General features: G+C 56.0%; 2 protein-coding genes across 2 annotated transcripts; both read left to right on the top strand.

Annotated features, from left to right (window-relative positions):
* Positions 1–5,093: 5,093 nt before the first annotated feature.
* On the top strand, positions 5,094–13,422 carry AQP2 (aquaporin 2). Its single transcript, XM_059935861.1, has 4 exons — positions 5,094–5,570; positions 8,701–8,865; positions 9,257–9,337; positions 9,967–13,422. The coding sequence occupies exons 1-4, from the start codon at positions 5,211–5,213 to the stop codon at positions 10,174–10,176; spliced, it is 816 nt and encodes a 271-aa protein (XP_059791844.1). The 5' UTR covers positions 5,094–5,210; the 3' UTR covers positions 10,177–13,422.
* Positions 13,423–17,457: 4,035 nt separating this feature from the next.
* Positions 17,458–20,806, top strand: AQP5 (aquaporin 5). Its single transcript, XM_059935862.1, has 4 exons — positions 17,458–17,925; positions 19,046–19,210; positions 19,583–19,666; positions 20,459–20,806. The coding sequence occupies exons 1-4, from the start codon at positions 17,563–17,565 to the stop codon at positions 20,642–20,644; spliced, it is 798 nt and encodes a 265-aa protein (XP_059791845.1). The 5' UTR covers positions 17,458–17,562; the 3' UTR covers positions 20,645–20,806.
* The last annotated feature ends 257 nt before the right edge of the window (positions 20,807–21,063 follow it).

Consider the following 21,063-nt stretch of genomic DNA (forward strand, 5'->3'; position numbering starts at 1 on the left):
CCGTGACGTCACAGAGGTGAAGCAGAGCACTGTGGGCCGGGGGCAGAGGAAGTGGCAGCCAGCTTAATGTTCTTGAGCCTCCCTTACCCTAATCTGTACAATGGGGTTGGTGCCCACTTGCTCACATAGCTGAGATGACTGGTTGAGAGAATCTGTGTGAGCCTAGCTCCGTGCCTCGCACACTTGATGGGCGGGTCAGGCCTCAAGGAGAGGTATGAGGCTGACAGAGGCCGAGGTCTGGGAGGGACACGAGGGGGTGTGACGCCAGGGTAGGAGGAAGGCAGGCATGATGGCATGCTGGTGGGGAGAGGGGCCCTGTCCAGAGCCCAAACAGGGCCCTGCAGGTCCCCCAATAGCTGGAGCCATGGATGCTGGAGGCAGGCACCATGGGCTTAGCTGCAGCTATTCTGAGTGGGAAGTCAAACAGGTTTGGGTGACCTTTGCAAGCAAGGCACTGCCCACAACACTTTCAGCTCGTTACTACTCCCTAATCTGGCAATGACCCCAGCACGGCCTGACCCTGGTATTCGCCGCTCCTCTCTCTCCCTGTAGGACAGAGACACCAGCTCTCCTGGGTCAGCTGGCAAACCCTTCCCCCTCTGCCCTCCAGCCCTGCAGGGAGGACCCGCCCACTCCCCAGGGAGGGTGCTACCAAGGCACCCTTGGCTCTTTGGGGCCTCCAGCCTGGCCAGCCTTCCCCAGATGTGACGGGGGAGGAAGCCAGGGACTGGGAGGAGTTCAGTCAAGGGAGGAACAGTAAGTCCTCCTCCTGGCTGGTCTCCCCTCCCGCTAGCGCCCACAATGGCTCCCAGATGCCCACCTATACAGCAGCTTTATTAGCATGCATGCCGGGCTTCTCCATGCTGCAGAGCTGTATGCGACCCCATTCGTCGGCTTGTCCAGCCCTCAGCCTGGTGCACCAGCTCCTGCCACAGCTTCCCCGGTGTTTGCTCAGCCTTCTTCGGACTCCTCCAAGAGCTCGGGAACTCACTACCTCACCAGGCAGGGTTATTATTAGAAAGGTCTCCCTGCCCCTGCGCCCCTTACTCACACCTAATCCTCTTAAATGAGAATAAGCTTGTTCCTGACCCCTCCTCACCCCTCTTACCCATTGAGAAAGCGCTTTTCAGCCAGGATCAAAAACAGTGTTTTGCAAACTGTGAGTGGCAACCCATTAGTGGGTCATGAAGTCAGTTTAGTAGTTGTTACCTAAATGAGTTTTTTTAGTGAAATAGAGTAGAGGAATTTAAAACATCACATTTAGGAAATATTGCTTTGTGAAATGTTAGTTTTAGTTATCTGTCTCTTTCTGTCCATTGAGATAATGTTTATGGGTTAGGATATCAAATGTATTTCTTCCTGCAGGTCTCAGTTACAAAGGTTTGAAAGTCACTTGCCTGGAGGAAGAGTTAGCCACGAGAAAATGGTGGTGACACCTGTCCCAGGTAGAGGGAACAACGAGTATCAGGGCCCCAAAATGAAGGAGTTGGCCTGGCCTTGTCTTATGGGCAGTGGCAGCCGTAGGGTGGTCAGGTAAGATCCCATCTTATTCATCTCTGGGTCCCACCCCAAGGGCGCGAGGGAAATGGCAGGAAGCTGTCTCTGGGTCTCCCCAGGAGCTTGATCCTGTGACCTTCCCGCCTCTACCTGGGCCTCGGCTGTCAGGACTGCCTGGCCTTTGAGGACGAAGTCAGCCAACCACGGGGGCAAAAGCCTGAATTTCTGAATCAGACAGATATGTATTTATAGCTTGTCTCAGCTCTTTACCAGCCTTGCGATCTCAGGCAACTTTCATAACCTCTCTGTGCCTCAGTTTCCTCCAGTGTTCAATGAGGCTAATAAGACTCATCCCCAAAAGTCCTTGTGAGAATTTAGTTTGAAACCCAGATGTCCCCAGGCCTTCAGTCCTCTGGGTTCCCTCTTTGCTTTCGCATAGAATAGGGTTGTCAGATTTAGCAAATAAAAATACAGGGTACCCAGTTAAATTTCAATTTCAGATAATGAGTAATTTTTCAATATGAGTGTGCTCCAAATATTGCTTTGAATATACTTATGCTAAACAATTGGTTATTTCTCTGAAATTCAAATGTACCTGGGCATCCTGCGTTTCGTCTGCCAACCCTACATAGAAATCCAAAGGCGCGCATTCCATCCCAGAACTGCGTGGATCCGACACCCTACAATACTTTTCAGGCTTCCTGAGGGGGCCAGAGCCGCAGACTCCCAACCCCTCCTGCCAGCTGCTGCCTGGGGTTGCTCTTTTCACTCTGTCCCACTTCGCCCGACTGCAGATCTGCCCTGTCCCTTCTCCCTCCTTCCCCAAAGTTCCAGCCTCATGGGCTGGGGTGTGTGACCCACTTTTACCGACCTCGTAGGGACAATGGAGGGCACTTGCAGCTCGGCTCAGAGCAGGAAAAACACCTCACTTCATCTGTCAGACAGCACCGGTCCTGAATTCTGTCACTGTGCTTCCACATGGGGCACCCTCCCTGGCCCAGCTCCCCACAGACACCCTCCTCCTACTTCTGCTTTTCCAGAGTCTCGGCCCCCTCCTTCAAGCCACCAGCAAACAACACACAAATCCCCACTTCTTTAGTAATCAGAGTCCTTTAGCCTTCTTTCTCATTTCTTTCCTATCTTGATTATTTCACAGGGTGGGTATGAGGTAGGGGTTCACTTTCACAACTAAAAATGTCCTCTTAAAGTCAGACTCCTGAGACTTCCCTGGCGGTCCAGTGGTTAGGACTCCGCGCTTCCACTGCAGGGGGCACGGGTTCAATCCCTGGTCAGAGAACTAAGATCCGCAAGCCATGTGGCGCAGCCAAAACAAAAACAAAAACAAAAATAAAAGCAAAAAAAACCCTTCAGACTCCTGGGATTCTAATTCCGCCTCCCCACTTACTAGCTGTGTGGTCTCAGGAAAGTTACTTAACCTCGCTGTCTCATTTTCCTCATCTCATAAAAAATGAGATAATTTTAGCTCAGGGACTTCCCTGATGGTGCAGTGGTTAAGAATCCACCTGCAAATGCAGGGGACACGGGTTCGATCCCTGGTCTGGGAAGATCTCACATGCCGTGGAGCAACTAAGCCCGTGTGCCACAACTACTGAGCCTGTGCTCTAGAGCCTGCGAGCTACAACTACTGAGCCCATGTGCCACAACTACCGACACCCGCGTGCCTAGAGGCCGTGCTCTGCAACAAGAGAAGTCACTGTAATGAGAAGCCCGCGCACCGCAACGAAGAGTAGCCCCTGCTCGCCGCAACTAGACAAAGCCCGCGCGCAGCAACGAAGACCCAACGCAGCCATAAATAAATAAATGAATAAGGGAGAGCACAGCCCAAGTAGGGGCCCAGTCATGGTTGGTGCCCTCCCCTCCTTCCACACTTGGGTCCAGACCGGAATGTGGGCAAGTCACAATCTCTCTGGACTTCATGTTGTAATCTGTAAAATGGGATCCATAGTCTAGATGACCTCTAAGATCCTGCTGGGTTCTAAATGTATGACCATGTGACTGAATAACCAACATACACATACACAAATTTGGGCTGGGGGTTAATGGCTACAGAGAGAAGTCATGACACCGCTTTTGGGTATATCGGGAGGTAAGAGATTTTACACTTGACCAGGTTAGGGGAGATCCTGCCCAGAATCAAGGGTCAGAGGGCCACTTTCTCTCTCAAGATCATGAACACTTTGACCAAAGAGGAAAGACCAGAAAGGCTGTGTGGCCCATCCAAGGGCACACAGCAACACAAGGGGCTCCACTCTTCAGTCTCCAGTCACTCTCAGATTTCCATTCCTGGGACTGTGACTTGCCCAGGGACCTGCTGGACAGGAGAGAGAGCAGGGCCCAGAGCTGGTCCTCTTGGTCACACTCTGAGCTTGACCCTGCCTTTTGGTCCCCAGGAGAGGGCGCAGGGCTGGCAGGATTAGAGAAGTGCGATGGAATGGGGCCGGGGGGACTCCCAGACCTAAATGTCTCTAGACCTCGGGCCAGAGTGGCATTGATGGCAGGAGGTGGCATTGCCCAGATGCTGGGCTGAGTGGGCACTGAGGCCGGAGGGCTGCTTATTGCAGCCTCCCTGAGCCTGCACAACTCACTGCCCCACAAAAATGTCCTCCCCCTGTGGCCTGGGTGGCTCCAAGCTCCAGGGTGTGCCTAGAGCCTGTCACAGCTTCTGGGACCCTGACATGTGAGTTTGGGGAGTCGTGGTCTCCACCTCAGAGTATAAATAATGTTATTAATAACAGGTGATATCAATTGATAGCTTGCTGTGGGCCAGGCGCAGCTCTGAGCACTTTCTATGCATGAATTCATTTACTCCAAACCCCAAGCCCATGTATGTTTATTATCCCTTTTAAATCACAGAGATGGACCATGGAACAGAAGCCCGCAGCTTCCTCAGTCGACCCCAGGTTGACTCCATCACCCAAGGCCAGGGTCCCAATGCCTCTGAAATCACCCCCTGCCTCCAGGCTATGGGAACTGCTATTTGGCTGGGGTTTCAGGGAGCAAGTGAAGCTTAATAACTTATGGATGATTGACTGCAAGAAAGTGAGCACAGAAGAGACACAAAACCTTTATGCCTTGGAAGGTTCACGTCACATCAACCAGTTATTTTCCATTCCCTCCCTGCAAGAAAGGATAATTGGAGGTCAGACAGCAGGAAGAACTTCCCAATCACCAGAAGGGGTAGCGTTGACACCCTGTCTCATGGTCAGTTTTGTAAGGTGTTGCCCCTGCCTTGGCCAACAGTTTGAATCAGAGAGAGGGGTTTGGCGGTGCAATCCCCTAGAGAATCCCCCTAGGACGGGGGTGGGGGGGGGCAGGGGAGGCCCTGGGGCAGCAGCCATGGGGTAACCAAGGGAACAAACACGGAAAACTAGGGGACGTCAGTCCTTATCTGGAGCTCATTAATGGGGAACATTATTCAGCTGTGAAGTCCAAGATGGGGTGATAGGCATGCTGCAGGCAGGGGTGGAGAGCGGGGGCAGGAGGCAGCCACAGGGGACAAGAGGTACTGGCCCAAAGTCCACCTCCATCTCACGTGTCCAAAACCAGGCTGGAAAAACCCTATAAATGCCCATGACCAGCCTCCCCAGAGACCCTGAGAAAGAGAAAGACGGAGAGAGAGAGAGAGCGAGAGAGCGAGCCGCAAGCTTCCCGTCCCTGAGACCACTGGACTAGCCCATAGAAGTCTCCACAGCATGTGGGAACTCCGATCCATAGCCTTCTCCAGGGCGGTGTTTGCAGAGTTCCTGGCCACACTCATCTTCGTCTTCTTTGGCCTCGGCTCGGCCCTCAACTGGCCACAGGCCTTGCCCTCTGTACTGCAGATTGCCATGGCCTTTGGCCTGGCTATCGGCACCCTGGTGCAGGCTCTGGGTCACGTCAGCGGGGCCCACATCAACCCCGCCGTGACTGTGGCCTGCCTGGTGGGCTGCCACGTCTCCTTTCTCCGAGCTGCCTTCTATGTGGCGGCCCAGCTGCTGGGGGCCGTGGCCGGGGCCGCTCTGCTCCATGAGATCACACCACCAGACATACGAGGGGACCTGGCAGTCAATGCTGTGAGTAGCCAGAACTTTGTCCTTTCCACAGGGGCAGATCCTGGGGAGTCTCTTATAAAGGATGACATGGGAAGGACCAGATCTGGGTGTGGGTCTAGGTGGGGAGAGAGAGAGAGAGACAGAAAGAGGGAGGGTGGGCGTATGGGGGAGGGGCAGAAATTCGAGAGCCAGGAACACAGCTGCCATAGGAGGGTCAGGGTAGAAGGAGCAGTAATGTCAGAGCAGATTCTGGATACACACGGGTCTACTGGTACCTTCTGTCCTGAGCCTCTTGGAGGAACAGGAGCATCAAGGTTTCTGTTGACTTGGTACCTGCATTACAGTGAGGGCTGCACTAGGACTCGGTGGAGGACAGGGTCCCAGAGCAGACATGCTTTACGAGCTGGGAGGAACCTCAGAGGGCTAGTCCCCAGCATCTTCTCGAGGGAAGAAGACCCAACATTTCTTCAGCATCTACTGTGTGCAGGCCTCACAGCAGGGGCTCCTCATGAGCCACACGTTGATACCTCACAACAGCCTGCGAGGGAGGGATGAGAAGATCCACTTCTTAAGGACACGGAAACTGAGGCTCAAAAAGGGGAAGTACCAGAGCCAGCCTTCAAACCCAGGCTTGACTGCAAAACCCAGGATCTTTCCACCCCACCAACGTCCCCTTCCTGAGCCACCACCTAAGCCTTGTTTTGCAAACAAGGAAACTGACGCTCCGAGAAAGGAAGTGACAGGCTAAAAGTCCTACAGTTTGTCAATACCAGAGAAAGCACCAGAACCCAGGGCGAAGCTAAAGGGGCAAGGTCTCTCCAGACCTCGGAGAAGGTCCCCAGAGCCCATGAGCTAACTGATGATTCCATGAACAGTGGCTAATCGGGAGCCTTGGGCACTTTGGGAGCTGAGAGTGACGCCGCAGCCCCTTCCCCCTCCCCACCCCCACCCTCCCCCTCTCCCGGGTCTCTGAAAGGCCTGGGCATCTGAGGGCATGGGTGGGAAGGGACAGTCTGTGTCCCCTCAACACAGCTCTTGCTCCATCCCCCATCCCAAGCCAAGACGGCAAGTGCCTCTTTTGTGCGTCAGTCTCCTGCATTTCTTGGCCTTCTCTATCCCTGGGCCACTGGATAAGAGCTCTGATGTCTCTGAAGAGTCCTGCACAGTCTCTGTGGCCATCCCCTCCTCTGCACAGGTGGCCTTCCTCATGCAAGGGGCAGGGGTATCCCAACTGGAGAACTTCTCTCTTCTTCAAAATGGAAAATATCATTAGGCTGGGAGCTCAAGGTGGAGAAAAGGCGAGAGTGGCCATGGTGGTGGACAGACTGAGAAATCTGACCATTTCCACTGAGAATGAAATTAGTTCAGTCTGCAGCAAGATGAGGTCTAGTTAGACTGAGAGAGGAACTTCCTGAGAGCATGGCCAAGAAAGTCTCAAGAATGTGTGGTTAGGGAACCTCCTCTAATAGCAGGGCAATGGGAGTGCTAAGGGGCCATGAGGACATGGCCTCCTGCTCTTCCATCAGCTCACAGCTGACTAGGGTCCTCAGAAGGGAAGGGTCTGAGGAGGCTCCCCCAAGTTACTGCTCAGCATTTACCATCTTGAGGGACTGGCGAGAACCTTCCTGGCTGGAATGGGGCAGCCGTGGGACTGACTTGTCCTGAGGCTAGTGAGAGCTAGTTGACCCCCATGGCTGTCCCAAGTGTCCTCTGAGGTCACTGGAAAAGCCAGTCTGTCCACCAAGAAGTTACCATTGATGCGCATCGGCTTCGTGCTAGGCCAGATTTCATCTCATTCTAGGTACAAGACTGTAAGGTGAATTCTGTGATTCTCCACCCTGAGTGGTAAACTGAGGTTCAGCATTTAATTGACTCAAATCACAGAACCAGTGTCAGCACCTGGAAGTGGACCCAGAGCTGTCTGACACCAAACCCACATCCACAGTGTCTCCCTTAGATCCACTGTTTACCAGTGGGAGTGGAGCTGCGGTTCTGCCCTTGTCATTTCTGTTTCCCAGACAGTCCTCCAGGATCCATTCTGTTATCCCAATTTTACAGAAAGACAAACTGAGGCTGAAATAAGTACGGCCCCACAGCAAGTCAAAAGCGCCGAAGTGTCTGCCTTCAAAGCTCTTGACTGCCGCCCACTATAGGCTCTGACATTGGAAGACCGGGGGGGAGGGGGGCACGGGGGCGGGTGTTGAAGTTAGACTCTAGAGAGACCCAAGGGTGCCAGCTTGAGGGCTAGGACCCGGGGTTGGGGTTCAGGGCCTGGAGAAGGATCGTGGGAGCTCAGAACTATCACAGCTCCGCCCAGTGCAGTGCCCAGACCCAGAGGGCAGGATGTAGGGAATAAGATGACAAAACCCAGAAAGAAATCCAGTACTGGGTGCAGCCCAGTTATGAAATCGCCTCTTTGCTCAGCCCCAAGTTCTCTTGTTACCCAAGGCAAGGTCTGCTGGGACCATGGGCACCCCACATGGGTGTGGAGGCACCACAGTACAGGGCTCCAGCACCCCAACCTCAACCTCTGTAGGATGTGCAGGGAGCCAATCCACAGGGCAAAATTGAGGCCTGAAATGCAGTTCGGAACAGGCAAGGTCAAAGGGAACAGGCAAAGGTTAGAGGAAAGAGTTGTACAATGCAGTCACAGTGGGAGGGGGCACACTAGCACCGTCCCCTAGATCCTGTTCCTGGAAGCCCTTTGACCACAGGAGGAAAGACCGCAGGCCTCTCGTTACACCAGTATCTGAGAGGAAGGTCTTCCTATTACCTGGCCTAAAGCTTCCTGCTGCTATCAAAACCTCTTCCCTCCTTGTTCTTCAGGAAGCAGAAATTCTGGATCTCAGCATCCTTTTCCTTTCACATTGCAGGCGCACAACCCCAGCTCCCAAATCTAATGGGCTATGGAGTCAGTTTCCCTACCTCTGGCCTGGGGACCACAAGCAGTTGTAGGGTCCATCCCCCTGCCTTTGTGCCATGGCCCAGGAAGAAGCCATCAGTAGTTTGGACTAAGGTGGCTGGTGAGCCCTGGTGTTCTGGATTGCTGCCCGGAAGCCTATCTGGAGCTTTGACTGCAGGTGGGCAGGAAGATGGCACCAGTGTGGGGAGCATGCTCAGTGTGTCCCCCCCACCCCCTCTCTGTCCCCAGCTCAGCAACAACTCGACAGCTGGCCAGGCCGTTACTGTGGAGCTTTTCCTGACCCTGCAGCTGGTGCTCTGCATCTTCGCCTCCACGGATGAGCGCCGTGGAGACAACCTGGGTACCCCCGCCCTCTCCATTGGTTTCTCTGTGGTCCTGGGCCACCTCCTCGGGGTAGGTCATGGCCACTGGTTCCAGCATCCCTGGAGGGACAGACACACAGACTTTCCGCAAAGAAACAGACACACAGACGACTCTAGAGACGGATACACAGAACGCCCAAAAGTGAGAGCCACAAAGACCCCAGAGGGACAGATACACAGAACTCCCAAGAGGGAAAGACACAGGGACACACCCCAGAGGGTTTGACTTCCATATACCACAAAGGGACAGATATCACTCCAGCTTCAAATGAATAGCGAGCCCTGTAAATATAACATGAACTCAATTGTCCATCGCATGGATTCCCTTTAGGCTGAGGTCAAGCACTGGAGAGAGGCACAGAGACTCCCTCCCGCCCCTTCCTCACCTCCCTCCCCTCCCTGACCCCTGCCTCCCATTGCAGATCCATTACACTGGCTGCTCCATGAATCCTGCCCGCTCTCTGGCTCCAGCTGTGGTCACCGGCAAGTTTGACAACCACTGGGTAATGGCTGAAACCTCCCTGCCTTCCCCTCCCCCAGAAACCCATCTGGCTGGAAGAGCTTGGGGTGGGATCAGCAAACCCTCCACAGTCATCCTCTTGGGGCCCCGTGGAGTCTTGGGTCCACCCTTCAGGTCTGACGCCAAAGACTCTGTTTCCACATCTGTAAATGAGGATAAGAGCAGTTGTTGCTTTGGCTTTTTGTAAAGATTAAGTGAGGTAACTGGTGTAAAACAGATGACGCAGTGCCTTAGAACTCGATAAATGGTAATATTTATACTACGTAACATATTTCTATTATTTAGCACTTATCTAGTACTTAGTATGTGCCAGGACTTCTTCTAAGTGCTTTGCAAATATTGACTCATTTAGTTTTTCACAAGAACTCCAGAAAGTACGTCTTATTATAGTGAGGAAACAGGCACAGAGAAGGTAAGTAACTTGTCCAAGTTCACCCGGGGAAGTCGGCTCCAATTCGCACCATTAGCCCCATTAACAAGTCTTCCCAATTGCTCACTAGTCATTGATAACTACATGGATACGCGTTTGATTACATTCACCGCGTGAGGCCCCCTTTCAACGGGAAGCGGGAGAGGAGCACTCCCGCGAGCCGCCCTCTCGCTCGCCCCCAGGTCTTCTGGATCGGACCCTTGGTCGGCGCCATCCTGGCCTCCCTCCTCTACAACTACATCCTGTTCCCGCCCGCCAAGAGCCTGTCGGAGCGCCTGGCCGTGCTGAAGGGGCTGGAGCCCGACACTGACTGGGAGGAGCGCGAGGTGCGGCGGCGGCAGTCGGTGGAGCTGCACTCGCCGCAGAGCCTGCCTCGGGGCAGCAAGGCCTGAGCGCCTGGGCCGGGCTCGGGGGAGCTCGGGGGAGCGCCCGCCAGCCCCGCCGGAGCCCCTCTCCCCAGGTCCGAAGCCGGCCCCCAGGGCAGAGTAGCTGCTTCCAGGACGTGCCGAGGCCAGGGCGGGGGTAGCGGTGAGCGTGGCAGATCCCTTGCCTGGAGGCTGCGGGGCAGCGAGTAGGCGAGTAGTCGACCCCGTGGCGCCTTGCAGGGAGCTGGGGACTTGGGCACCGCGCTGGGGAGGAAGGGCAGAGGAAGGCTCTGGAGAGCCTGCGCAGTGTACTGGGTGGGCTGCGGGGGACGGGGTCTGGAAATGGGGCATCAGGTTTTGCGCGTTCATCCCCCAGTGCCTCTCTGTCCCCAGGTGCAGGGTTGTGCATGCTCCTGAGTGTAAGCAGGTGTGCCTGTGGTGATGCAAGTGTGCAATGGCTGGCCACCTCTTGCTCCCCTCTGGACCCCTCCCTCCCCCATCTGCAATAAATCCACTTCCTCTGCAGTGGATGAGTCCTTCCGGCCATTCATCCCCAGGAGCTCTAAGTGTGCTTCCCAGGAGAAGGGAAGAGGAGGGTATGGAGGCCACTTTGAGAAGCCGAAGGGAGGCCCTGATATCCAACCCCTACCCTGCCCCTTCTGGAAAATTTCCCCAAGCAGTAGCACTGGGTCCTAAGACTTGCCAGGACCCATTGCTAGACGTAGTGAGGTATCAACCAGAGAACAACTCCCAAAGTGGCCTCTGGGCCGTGGTTTGGGGGGGGGCGGGGGGATGGTGGAGTGGCCAAGGACCTCCTTCCTGCCCTAAGAGAGGACCTCGCCCAGGGAGGAAGCAGGCATGTGTGTGTGTGCTTGCCCAACAAGTGTACATGCTTTCGACCTCATCTCCAGGGGGGGCTCCAGACTCAGAGATTAGCCTCCCACTGTGGCAGAGAAAACAAAAGGCCTTTGTAGGCCCCTGGCCTTTGTCTTGGGAGAGGGGGAGATTTGCAACTAGACACTTCTTGAAAGGAGACACTCAGTTTCACAAGTGAGCCCTCTCGCCCAGCACACACCTATGGCCGGCTGGGCAAGGCACTCAGGCACGCAACCACAGGCACCAGGCAACACGCCTCCATCACCCATCGCACCGCCAGCCCCGCTCCCCAGGCAGCAGCTCTTCTTCCCCTCTCTCCCTTCCACCCCCCAGCCCTGGTGCTCCCTCCCTTCTGGCTCCCACCACAGAACGTTACTGTGCAGAGAGCACCCTAGTGCCCTCAGGACCAAAGAAGGGAGATGACTTTTCCAGGCAGAAGCAGGACTGTGTCTAGAGCTGGGCTTCTAAATTTCCAGGCCAATGCAATGGTTCTCAAATGAGATTAACTAGGATTAAGTGAGATGATGCATGTAAAGATGCTGTGTGAACTGTATTCCTCATACCATTATCATGCATTATTGGGATCATTTCATCATTTCTGATTCCTGGGGGGAGAATGCAGAAGGGGCCTGAGCTTTGGCCTCCTTTATCTCCTTTAGTTGGTGGTCAAAGCAAAGGAGAGCCCTGCGGCCCCAAGGTGCGGGCAGGAGATGGGTTTGGGGCTGGCCCCATCCTGGTCCAGCCCCTTAACCTCTCTAAACCATGAGCGCACACTGGCTGTTCTCCCCTCCCCTCTCCCCACCACCAAGACCGTCCATTCTACCCTCCCTCTCCAGCCTGCCGCATAGCTAACCTAAGAATCACACCTTGAGCCCCCTTCTCCATGCTCTGTTGCCTCCATGCTTTCAAGGCTTTTATCTGTGTCTGTCCCACACTGCACCAAGCACCACTGTGTACCAGTTTCCAGCCCCTTTGGGCCCTCCACTCCCTTCAGAGACTGACTGTGTATGAGGAACACATCTCTGTAATTATGCCCACTACCTCCTCTATGCTCTTTTCTGTCTTCCTTGAACAAACCTCCCTTCGGGTTAGAAGGTCATAGGTGCTATGGAGATGATTCTCCCAGTCCCCGACAGCTGATGACAGTCGCTTAGCCTCACTACCGGGGGAGGGGTTGAGTCAGAGACCACAGTGACTTCTGGGGCTGTACTCTTGTCAGCTGAGTGTCCTTGCTCTGGAAGTTCAAAGGCAGCAAGGCACTGAGCTGTGAGCCAAGCCTGGATGTGTCTCAGGTATTTCATCCTCACCTCACCTCTCCCCAACAGATCACTCTAGAAGTTGCCAAGAATTTCTCTCTAGTCTGTTCTTCTTCCAAGATTGCGTCTCCCCCCCAAACTAAATGTGAGATCCCCACCACTTCCAGACCCTATTGCCCAGTTTGGGGGTCACTGAGGTCAGAGGTCAAAGCAGGATTCAAGTGATGGGGGTGGAGGGGAACTGACACCTATTAAGCATCTCTTGTGTCCCAGTTTCTGTGCTGGGTGCTTTACCTGCGTTAGCTCATCTAATCCTCCTAAAACTTCAGGCAGGTTAGGGAAGGACAGCAGCCAGCAGCCATGCTGGGTTTTACTTTTTCCAAAGCACTCCCTTATCATCTCCTGTAATTATCTCCCAACCCCTCGAGATAGGGCGAGCAAATACTGTCCTTCCCATTTTAGGCTGAGGCTGAAAGACTGGTCTAAAGTTACACAGCTGTATATAGAGCTAAGACTTGAACTCAGGCCTTCTTATGCAAAATCTCATGATCTTTCCACTCAGAAATCAGAGGAGACGAGGTTTGTGCTGAGACCAATCCTAGGCCCCTCCTGGGAGCCCCTGGCAGAAACCAGCGCACACAACCCAGCCTGCCCAGCCCAGCCTGCTGCCTTGTGGTAGACATGGGGCCTTGGGGAGGGCCGTGGCCAGGGAGGGAGAAAATGACAAAGACACGAGCTGGTTTCTGCCCTTGAAGAGCACCCAGTCTGGAGGAGGGTGGATATCAGACACACGCCAAACCAGACAGAGGCAGGGAAGCATGGAGGCAGATGAACAGAACTTCAGGTCCCCAAGCTGGAGACTGAGAAGATTCTGAGCTGAGGGGAGGAGTGGCTGACCACTGGGTCCCAGCTGCCTCCACCTCCGCGCTCCCACTTTGTGCCAGATGACTTTGCACCTGCACATGTTGCTTCCATATTGTTTTGTATCTTTTAAGCTGTGATTCTGTATCTAGGCGGTGCCTCCCAGCTAGACTGTGAGCCCACTGGGGGCAGGGCTCCTTCCGCTTCTTGGATGGCACCCTCCTCTCTATCTTCCCTCCGCACGCAGTGAACACTCAATAAATGCTCATTTGTCAATGAATGCTGTTTCTTTCACAACTTAGAAACGGTCCGTGCAGTCCAAGGTGCCAGAAGACAGACTGGGGTCTGTGGCATGTCATGAGCTTCCCAGAGCTGCTGCTAGCGATGGTGCAGAGGGGACTTCAGTGCTGAATAAGCTCAGCTAGGAGAACTCTGGTGGCCAATTCCCACTGTCAACCTGGCCAAAATGGGCATGCTGGGCTCTGTCACCCAGATGGCACCACAGGGAGGCCACCAGGACATGGGCCGGCTGTGTGTCCTCCAGAGAGAGCAAAGGACAGCCCCTTTCAGTCCCCTCGTGCTGGCTGTAGCACCATGCTGGGAAGTCAGGGCAGGGACCCTAGGGTCTAGGACAATGCCTAACATTCAACATGTCCAAAACTGGCCTTCTGCTCATCTCCCCAAACCTGCTTCTGCCACAGTCCTCCCCATCCCAGCTGATGGCAACTCCATCTTTCCAACTGCTCAGGCCAAAAGGCTTGAGTCATCTTTGACTTCTCCTTCTCACACCTGACCCTGACTCCACCAGGGAACCCTGTCAGTTCTACCTCCAAGGGATCCAGATCCCATCGCTCTCACCTTCAGCACCCACACTCAGGGCCAGGCCACTGTCTCCCCGCTTCCATTCCCGCCCCTCCCATCTCTTCTCTACACAGCAACAGAGGCGTTGTGTTAAAACTCTGTCAGCCCCCGCTAGTCCCTGCGTAATGATTCCCTCTTTCGAGTGAAGCCTGTGGTCCGTCAGGTGACACACAAGGTCTGCCCACTGCTACCACTCTCTGCCCTCCCTTTCTCCTGCTTCAACACGGGCTGCTCCCACTGCCTGGAAGTTTCTTCCCCAGATACGTGCACGGTTCTTTCCCTCTCCTCTTGAAACCAAGCAGGACCCTGTGGGGCTCCTGGGCACAAAAGCCTTTCTGTGTCTCCTTCTCTGAGTTCCAAAGGGCAGGTTCAAACAGTTGCTAATCAGGGAAGGGAAGGGATACGGAGACAAGGAAGGAGCAGTCAAGAAACAGTAGTACAGCCTTGAGGGCAGGGTCCTGGTTCCCCCTCAAGGGATATACACATAATGTTATCTTTGAGCTCTTCGGAAGAACTAAAACCCTCACCAAATGGAAGATGTGATGAAGCATTCTTCATTCCAGAGAGGGTCACAGTTCGCCCATCATAACCTGACACCAGATGATCTCTGGATTGAAGGAATGCGGTCCCTGCATGCACCCTGATCCTTATCAGCAACCCCACCCCTGGACTGTAAGACTCCTCACAGGCCCCCCCAGGGTGGAGCACACAGTTTTGAGGGCATTAGCCTACTGTGTCCCCCTTTACCTGGCAAAACAATAGAGCTATTCTTTTCTACTTCACCCAAAACTCTGTCTCTGAGATTTAATTTGACGTTGGGGTACAGAGGCCAGATTCGGCTTCACTCTTCAAGTCTTTCCTCAGATGTCACCTTCTCAATAAGACCCACACGACAACCATTTAAAGTGCAAAGAACCAGTTTCCCATAACATATTCTACTTTTCCATAGCACTTAACCACATTCTATCGTACTATATAATTTCAATATGTCCATTGTTTATTGTCTGTCTCCTTTCACTAGAATATTAGCTCCACAACGCAGAGACATTGTCTGCTGGCTCATGGCTATATCCCCAGTGCCTAGAACAGTGCCTGGTACATAGTAAGTGCTCAATAAGTCTTTGTGGAATGAATGAATGACTCTTCCCCAAACCTGGGGATATGTGGAGTCCTGGCAGCATCACCCGCTGCCAATTACCCTACCATTTCTGCCCTCAACCAGAAACTGCTCCCAAAGAACCAAGGGGGCCCAATATCAGGAGAGGAAGAAGGGGTTCCCCCTGAGAGATCCTAACTTTCTGTGTCACACATGGGGAGATCCATCTCCCAGCCCAGAGTGGTCCCAGGGAAGCATTCCTCTGGGTCTGTGGCAGGGAAGGGTCCAAGTGCTCAGGGCAAAGATAATTCCGGCATGTAGGTGCTCTTGTGACAACCTGGGGACAGAGTGACCCTGATGGTTAGAGAGAGGTGGAAGGGCCTTAAGCACAGGCCTAGGAGATGTAACCAGCTGCCCCCATTTGAGCAATCTGGACAGATAGGGTCTCCTTCTTCAGCCACACCAGGCCACTTCTGACGACGCCATGGGTCCCATCTCAGGTCATGTGTGACCCTGGGCAAGGCAGAACCTCTCAGTCTGATCTTCCTCACAGGTAGCTTGGAATTTAATCACACAGTGGAGGCCAAAGCCATTTGTTAGCTGTAAAGGATTGGTCTCAAATCCTCAAGTAGGAGCTTCCTTCTCCTGGTGACACTGCCGAGTCCTTCCCACTCCACGTGTGGATTCACAACAGTGCCTGAAGAGAGAGGATGAAAAAGAAGGTGGAAGGGGGCAGACTGGAGGCAAGTTCAGCAGTGAAAGGGCTTAGTCCCCAAAGGCCTCTGGGGTCATGAGGGTCATTGTCCCAGTCTGTACCAGTCTGAACCAGGCCCCGCAGAGCCCTGAGCCCTAAGCCCAGATGAAGATCCTGAATACAGCTGCCATGCTCTGCCAGGGGCAGGGCCCCAGGACCCATGGCAGAAGGGACAGACGGGCCTCCTGCCTTAAGAGGAGAGACCTGGGGGAGGAGCTGGTCCAGCAGGAAACCGGGGCAGAGCAGGAACAATAGCGAGGTTTCTTCCTTCCCTGTTTTCTTTGGCAACTTAGCTGCCACAGAGCCCACATCCCGCTCCTCCAGGTCCTTGGCTTCCCTCCGCGCCCCTCCCTTCAGCCCCCTGACAGAGGAGCACCTGTTCTCTCCCTCTGCTGCACCCTCTCGCTTTGCTCCACACAGAGCCCTCAGGGGGGTTTTAACATTACAGTCACAACTTGAGGAAACTTTATTGAGCCTTACTCTGTGCCAAGCACTGTGCTGAGTGCTTCCCAAAGACGTGTCATGGTAGTGGTGGTGGGGTGTTCAGTGCATCTCCACTCCTGGAATCCTGGCGGTGGGTCCTTGCCCCTCTTCCAAGCCCTCGAGGGCCCTCCAGCCTCATTCCCCACATGCCTAACCTGGGGGTGGGAAGAGGGAAGGGTGGGAGGGGTGGGTGGAAAGCAGCTGGGAGCTCAGAGGGAAGGGGCAAGGTCGGAGGGGGGCGAGGAACGGGACTGGAAGGAAGTGTCACCGAGTCCAGGGGTAGGAGGACTTGACTTTGGGGAAACTAAAAGAAACCACGTGTAAGAGAGACAGATATGGAAAAGGATGTAGAGACAAAGTCATAGAGAGTAAAAGAGATGAGGAAAGGTGAAATAGAGAGAGTAGGTTGGATGGCTGAGTCCGGGGCAGGCTGGCACGGTGCCCACTTATCTCAAAACGCCCCCTCTCCAACCCTGGAGGCCTGCCGGGCAAAGTGCGGGAGAAGCCCACGATGGCCGGACCGCCCCGCACGGCCCTGCCCGCCGCCCGCCCCTGCCACCGGCCGGTAGGGAGCTGGATGGCGGCGGCGCTGTCCTCAAGAAAGCGCATCATTCCAACCCTGCCGGGCGCGAAGCCGGGTCAGGATGCCCAGGTCGCAGGAGGAAATGGAGGAGCTGGACCCAGCGCCCGAAGAGAAGAAAAGGGGAAGACCATAGCCGGAGATCAAGGCCCAGCGGAGGCAGACGGCCGGAGGTCGGTAGGACGAGAGAGCCCGGACCCGACAAAGTCTCCCGGGGAGCCCGGAACAGGCAGCGCGGAGTAGAGCACGGGAGCCGCCCGAAGCGCACCGTGCGCGGGTCCCAGGCAGCCCGACGGGTCTACACCGCCAGCCGGGTCACGTGGCCCGAGCGGGCGGGCTGCTGCCCGGGCGGGGGGTAGGGGAGCGCGGGGCCTGGGTCAGCGGCGAGACCGCGGCGGCCTTGAAGTTCCCTCCCAGCGCGCAGTGCTGGCCGCCGGGTGCGGGAGCCGCCCACTGCCCCCGCCCGCGCGCCCGCCCCGCCGCGGGGCGCCTGCCTTGTATATAGCGCGCCCCGCAGGGCCCGCGCCAGGAGGCGAGGCACGCCGCGGGCGCCGGAGAGCGCTCGGCGCCCGGGAGCCAGTCCCCCCCGGCCCGCTGCGCCGCCGCCCCGACGTGCGACCCCTGCGGGGGCTGCTGCCTCAAGACCATGAAGAAGGAGGTGTGCTCCGCGGCCTTTCTCAAGGCAGTGTTCGCAGAGTTCCTGGCCACCCTCATCCTCGTCTTCTTCGGCCTCGGCTCGGCACTCAAGTGGCCGTCGGCGCTGCCCACCATCCTGCAGATCTCGCTGACCTTCGGCCTGGCCGTAGGCACCATGGCCCAGGCCCTGGGGCCCGTGAGCGGTGGCCACATGAACCCCGCCATCACAGTGGCCCTCCTACTGGGCAACCAGATCTCCCTGCTCCGGGCAGCCTTCTACGTGGTGGCCCAGCTGGTGGGCGCCATTGCCGGGGCTGGCATCCTCTATGGGGTGGCACCACGCGATGCCCGAGGCAATCTGGCCGTCAACGCGGTGAGTGCCCACGGGGCTGGTTGTGGGGCAGGGACCCTGTGGTGGGCTCTGGACCTGGCCCCCAAACCCCATCTCCCGAATGGGTGCCACAGAGTGGTCCAGTGCACACCTCTGCCAGGAAGGTCACAGCCTCCTAAGGCCGGGAAGATGAATCTCGGTGTGTGCCCCTCAGCCCACTCCTGTGGTTCATATTCACCTCCTCTGCCTGACCCCCTCGTGCTGCCCCATGCTGGCCTCTCTCCTGGTGCCTGCCTACTGCCCCTCTTTTCTTACCCCAAACTTCTCTCTCTTTGCCTGTCTTACCTCTGAGCTCTTCTGTCCTCTTGGGCGCCTCATTGCTCCTGTGTGCTCCTCAGTGGAGTGGTCTCATGGGACCATCGGAGAGAGGTGGGTTGTGATGCTGTCTTCGGTGACCCTGGCCTCTCCGGGTCTCGTTTTTCTCACTCACACTACGTGGGAATGGCCGTAACAGCAGGGACTATTACGTGGGACTCCTCCATAACAGCAGGGGTCAGGGAGTTACGTGTAGAAACCGTGCTTGTGAACTCCCTAATGTGGTGCCAGTGCATGCAGTCTCTGATGAGTATTGGTTCCTGCTCCTGGCCCCCTGCTGCCTCCCCCGCACGCAGCCCCAGATTCAGCCCCCATGTCCCATGCAAACTGGGTTCATTAATCAAACACAGAGGAGGATTTTCTCGGCCATTGTCAAGCGGTGAGTCAGCCCCGCCAGAGAGACGGGTTTGAGGTTGGAACTGGCAGCGGGTCAGGCACAGGCGGGAGGCGGGCTTGGGGGGTGCCGTAAGCAAACTGGGCAGCTGCCCATAGGAGGGAGGGTAAATGCCAGCTTGTGGGGATTGGGGACTGGGCAGAACGAGTGACAGGCCTGTGTCCAGGAAGAGCTCCCGTCACACTTGCCCTTTAGCCACAGCTTTGTGTTCCAAGCTTTGTGCTCACTGCGAAGTATGTAGTCTCTTCAGCAGATGACCTCCCTGATGTGACAGGGCTTGGCTTCCAGCTGCTCAGGCTCTAGATGTCCCTGGAGACCAAAAGCCCATCCCCCCAAGTCCCTGGCCATAGAGGCAGAAGAAGGCAGGGTCTCTACCACACCCTTCCCTTGCAGCTCAACAACAACACAACTCCGGGCCAGGCCGTTGCGGTGGAAATGATTCTGACCTTCCAGCTGGCGATCTGTATCTTCTCCTCCACCGACTCCCGCCGCACCAGCCCTGTGGGCTCCCCAGCCCTGTCTATTGGCTTGTCCGTCACACTGGGCCACCTAGTGGGGGTGAGCATTGCTGCCCCTTGGGGCAAATAATGGGGAGTACCTTCTGAACCAATGAGCCTGGCAGTTAAGGCCTGGAGTGGAGCTGCTCTACTCTGGCCCAGACTTGATCCCCTCAAACCTTCTCCAGTCTGAGGAAAGATGGAAGTGAGTGGGAGTTGGGACGGGGGCAGGAAGCCAAGCCCAAGCGCAGGACAGAGAGGAGAGGAGGGGTCCGTAGGAACCTGTGGAGGGAGAGGTCACCAGCCTAGGAATTGGGAGACAGTTGGAGACCTGGCTCAGCCCCTGAACTGCTGGGGGACCCGGGGAGAGTCCGGGCCGGATGGGAGTAGAGAAGCACGCTGCCCTCCTCACCACCTCCCTCCCTCCGTCCAGATCTACTTCACCGGCTGCTCCATGAACCCGGCCCGCTCTCTCGGCCCCGCAGTGATCATGAACCAGTTCAGCCCCTCGCACTGGGTGAGTCTGGGCCTCCCCTGGCTCCCTGACAATGAAGGCCTAGAAACCCAGCCTTAGCAGCTGACAGCTAACAGGACTTTCCGGATGATGGGGGCCTAGAGCTTGGGGGTGGCTGGAGAGAGAAGGGGATGCAGCCGGAACAAGGACAGGGGCGGGGGTAGATTTTTTAGGCAGGGGACCCTGGTTTGAGGGGAGGGACTGACTATGTGTGTCTGTCCCTCTGGGGAAGGGAAAAGGATCTGTACTCCAGTGCTGCTCTCTGAGGATTCTGCTTCCACCTTTCTGGGTGGTGGGGGGCAGGGGGCCCGTGTGTCTGTCCTCTTTGATGTTTTATTTATCTGTCCCTGTTGGGGGAATGGGGAGAGTCTTCCTCCCTGTGGGTCTGTCCCTCTGGACAATCTGTCTGTCATCTCCTTTGAGAGCTCTCCAGAGTCTGTCTCTATCCCTGTGTGGAAGGGAGAGGCGTTCTGTTCATCTCTCCGAGGATCTCCATGTCTGTTCCCTCTGAAGGTTCATTTGTCTCTCTTTAGGGTGGGGTTGGCGGGGCCCTGTCCCTCTGGAGATGTCTGTCTCCTCTGAGGATCTGGGTGTCTGTGGTCCATGTCCCTGTCATTGGGGAGTGGGGTGTCAGTATATCTGTCCCTGAAGTGGGGAGAAGTCTTTCCTTCGGGAGGTCTGGAAGTCTCTCTGTCTGTCTCCTCTGAGAGGCCCATAGGTCTGTCCTCTGGAGGGGGAGCTCTTGGTCTCTGAGGCCTGGGGCTCGGCCCACTGACACTGCTCTGTCTCCACCAGGTGTTCTGGGTGGGGCCCATCGTGGGGGCCGCCTTGGCTGCTATCCTCTACTTCTACCTGTTCTCCCCCAACGCCCTGAGCCTGAGTGAGCGTGTGGCCATCGTCAAGGGCACGTACGAGCCCGAGGAGGACTGGGAGGAGCAGCGAGAGGAGCGGAAGAAGACCATGGAGCTGACTGCCCAGTGACCAGCATCACGCGGGGGCCAGCCTCTCGGCCCCTGAACCGCAGGGGGAAAGAAGAGAAATATAGGACAGCAAGCTTCCTTCCCCCGCAGCCGGGTCCTCTGGGCTGGGGAGGGGGTGCTGGCTCCCCAGGCTGAACGGTTAGAGTTGGGAGGAGGAGCCCAGGATGGGACTCTTGGGGTGGGGGCCAGGGGCTGGGGTCTGGTGGGGAAGGGGTCTCTCTGGCACAGGGCAGACTGCTGCAGCGAGGTCAGACCTCAGGCATTGTGAACGCAGTGCTAAGCTTGCAGGCTGCCCCAGGCCAGGCCAGGAAGGGGTGGTTGGCAGTCTGTGTCCCCTCCCTCTCCCCAGCCCCTCCTCAAGAGCCAGGGGGATCCCAGCCCCTGGGACAGCAGAGGCTGACCTTCCCCAGAGCTCTTTAG

This window comes from Balaenoptera ricei, chromosome 10 (genome assembly GCF_028023285.1).
Source record: "Balaenoptera ricei isolate mBalRic1 chromosome 10, mBalRic1.hap2, whole genome shotgun sequence".
Classification (NCBI taxonomy): domain Eukaryota; kingdom Metazoa; phylum Chordata; class Mammalia; order Artiodactyla; family Balaenopteridae; genus Balaenoptera; species Balaenoptera ricei.

Coding starts and splice junctions, on each gene's coding strand:
- AQP5 (XM_059935862.1), top strand. CDS start 17,563: ATGAAGAAGGAGGTGTGCTCCGCGGCCTTTCTCAAGGCAGTGTTCGCA. Junction 17,926..19,045: donor GCAATCTGGCCGTCAACGCG/GTGAGTGCCCAC, acceptor CTTCCCTTGCAG/CTCAACAACAACACAACTCC. Junction 19,667..20,458: donor AGTTCAGCCCCTCGCACTGG/GTGAGTCTGGGC, acceptor TGTCTCCACCAG/GTGTTCTGGGTGGGGCCCAT.
- AQP2 (XM_059935861.1), top strand. CDS start 5,211: ATGTGGGAACTCCGATCCATAGCCTTCTCCAGGGCGGTGTTTGCAGAG. Junction 5,571..8,700: donor GGGACCTGGCAGTCAATGCT/GTGAGTAGCCAG, acceptor CTCTGTCCCCAG/CTCAGCAACAACTCGACAGC. Junction 8,866..9,256: donor TCCTGGGCCACCTCCTCGGG/GTAGGTCATGGC, acceptor CTCCCATTGCAG/ATCCATTACACTGGCTGCTC.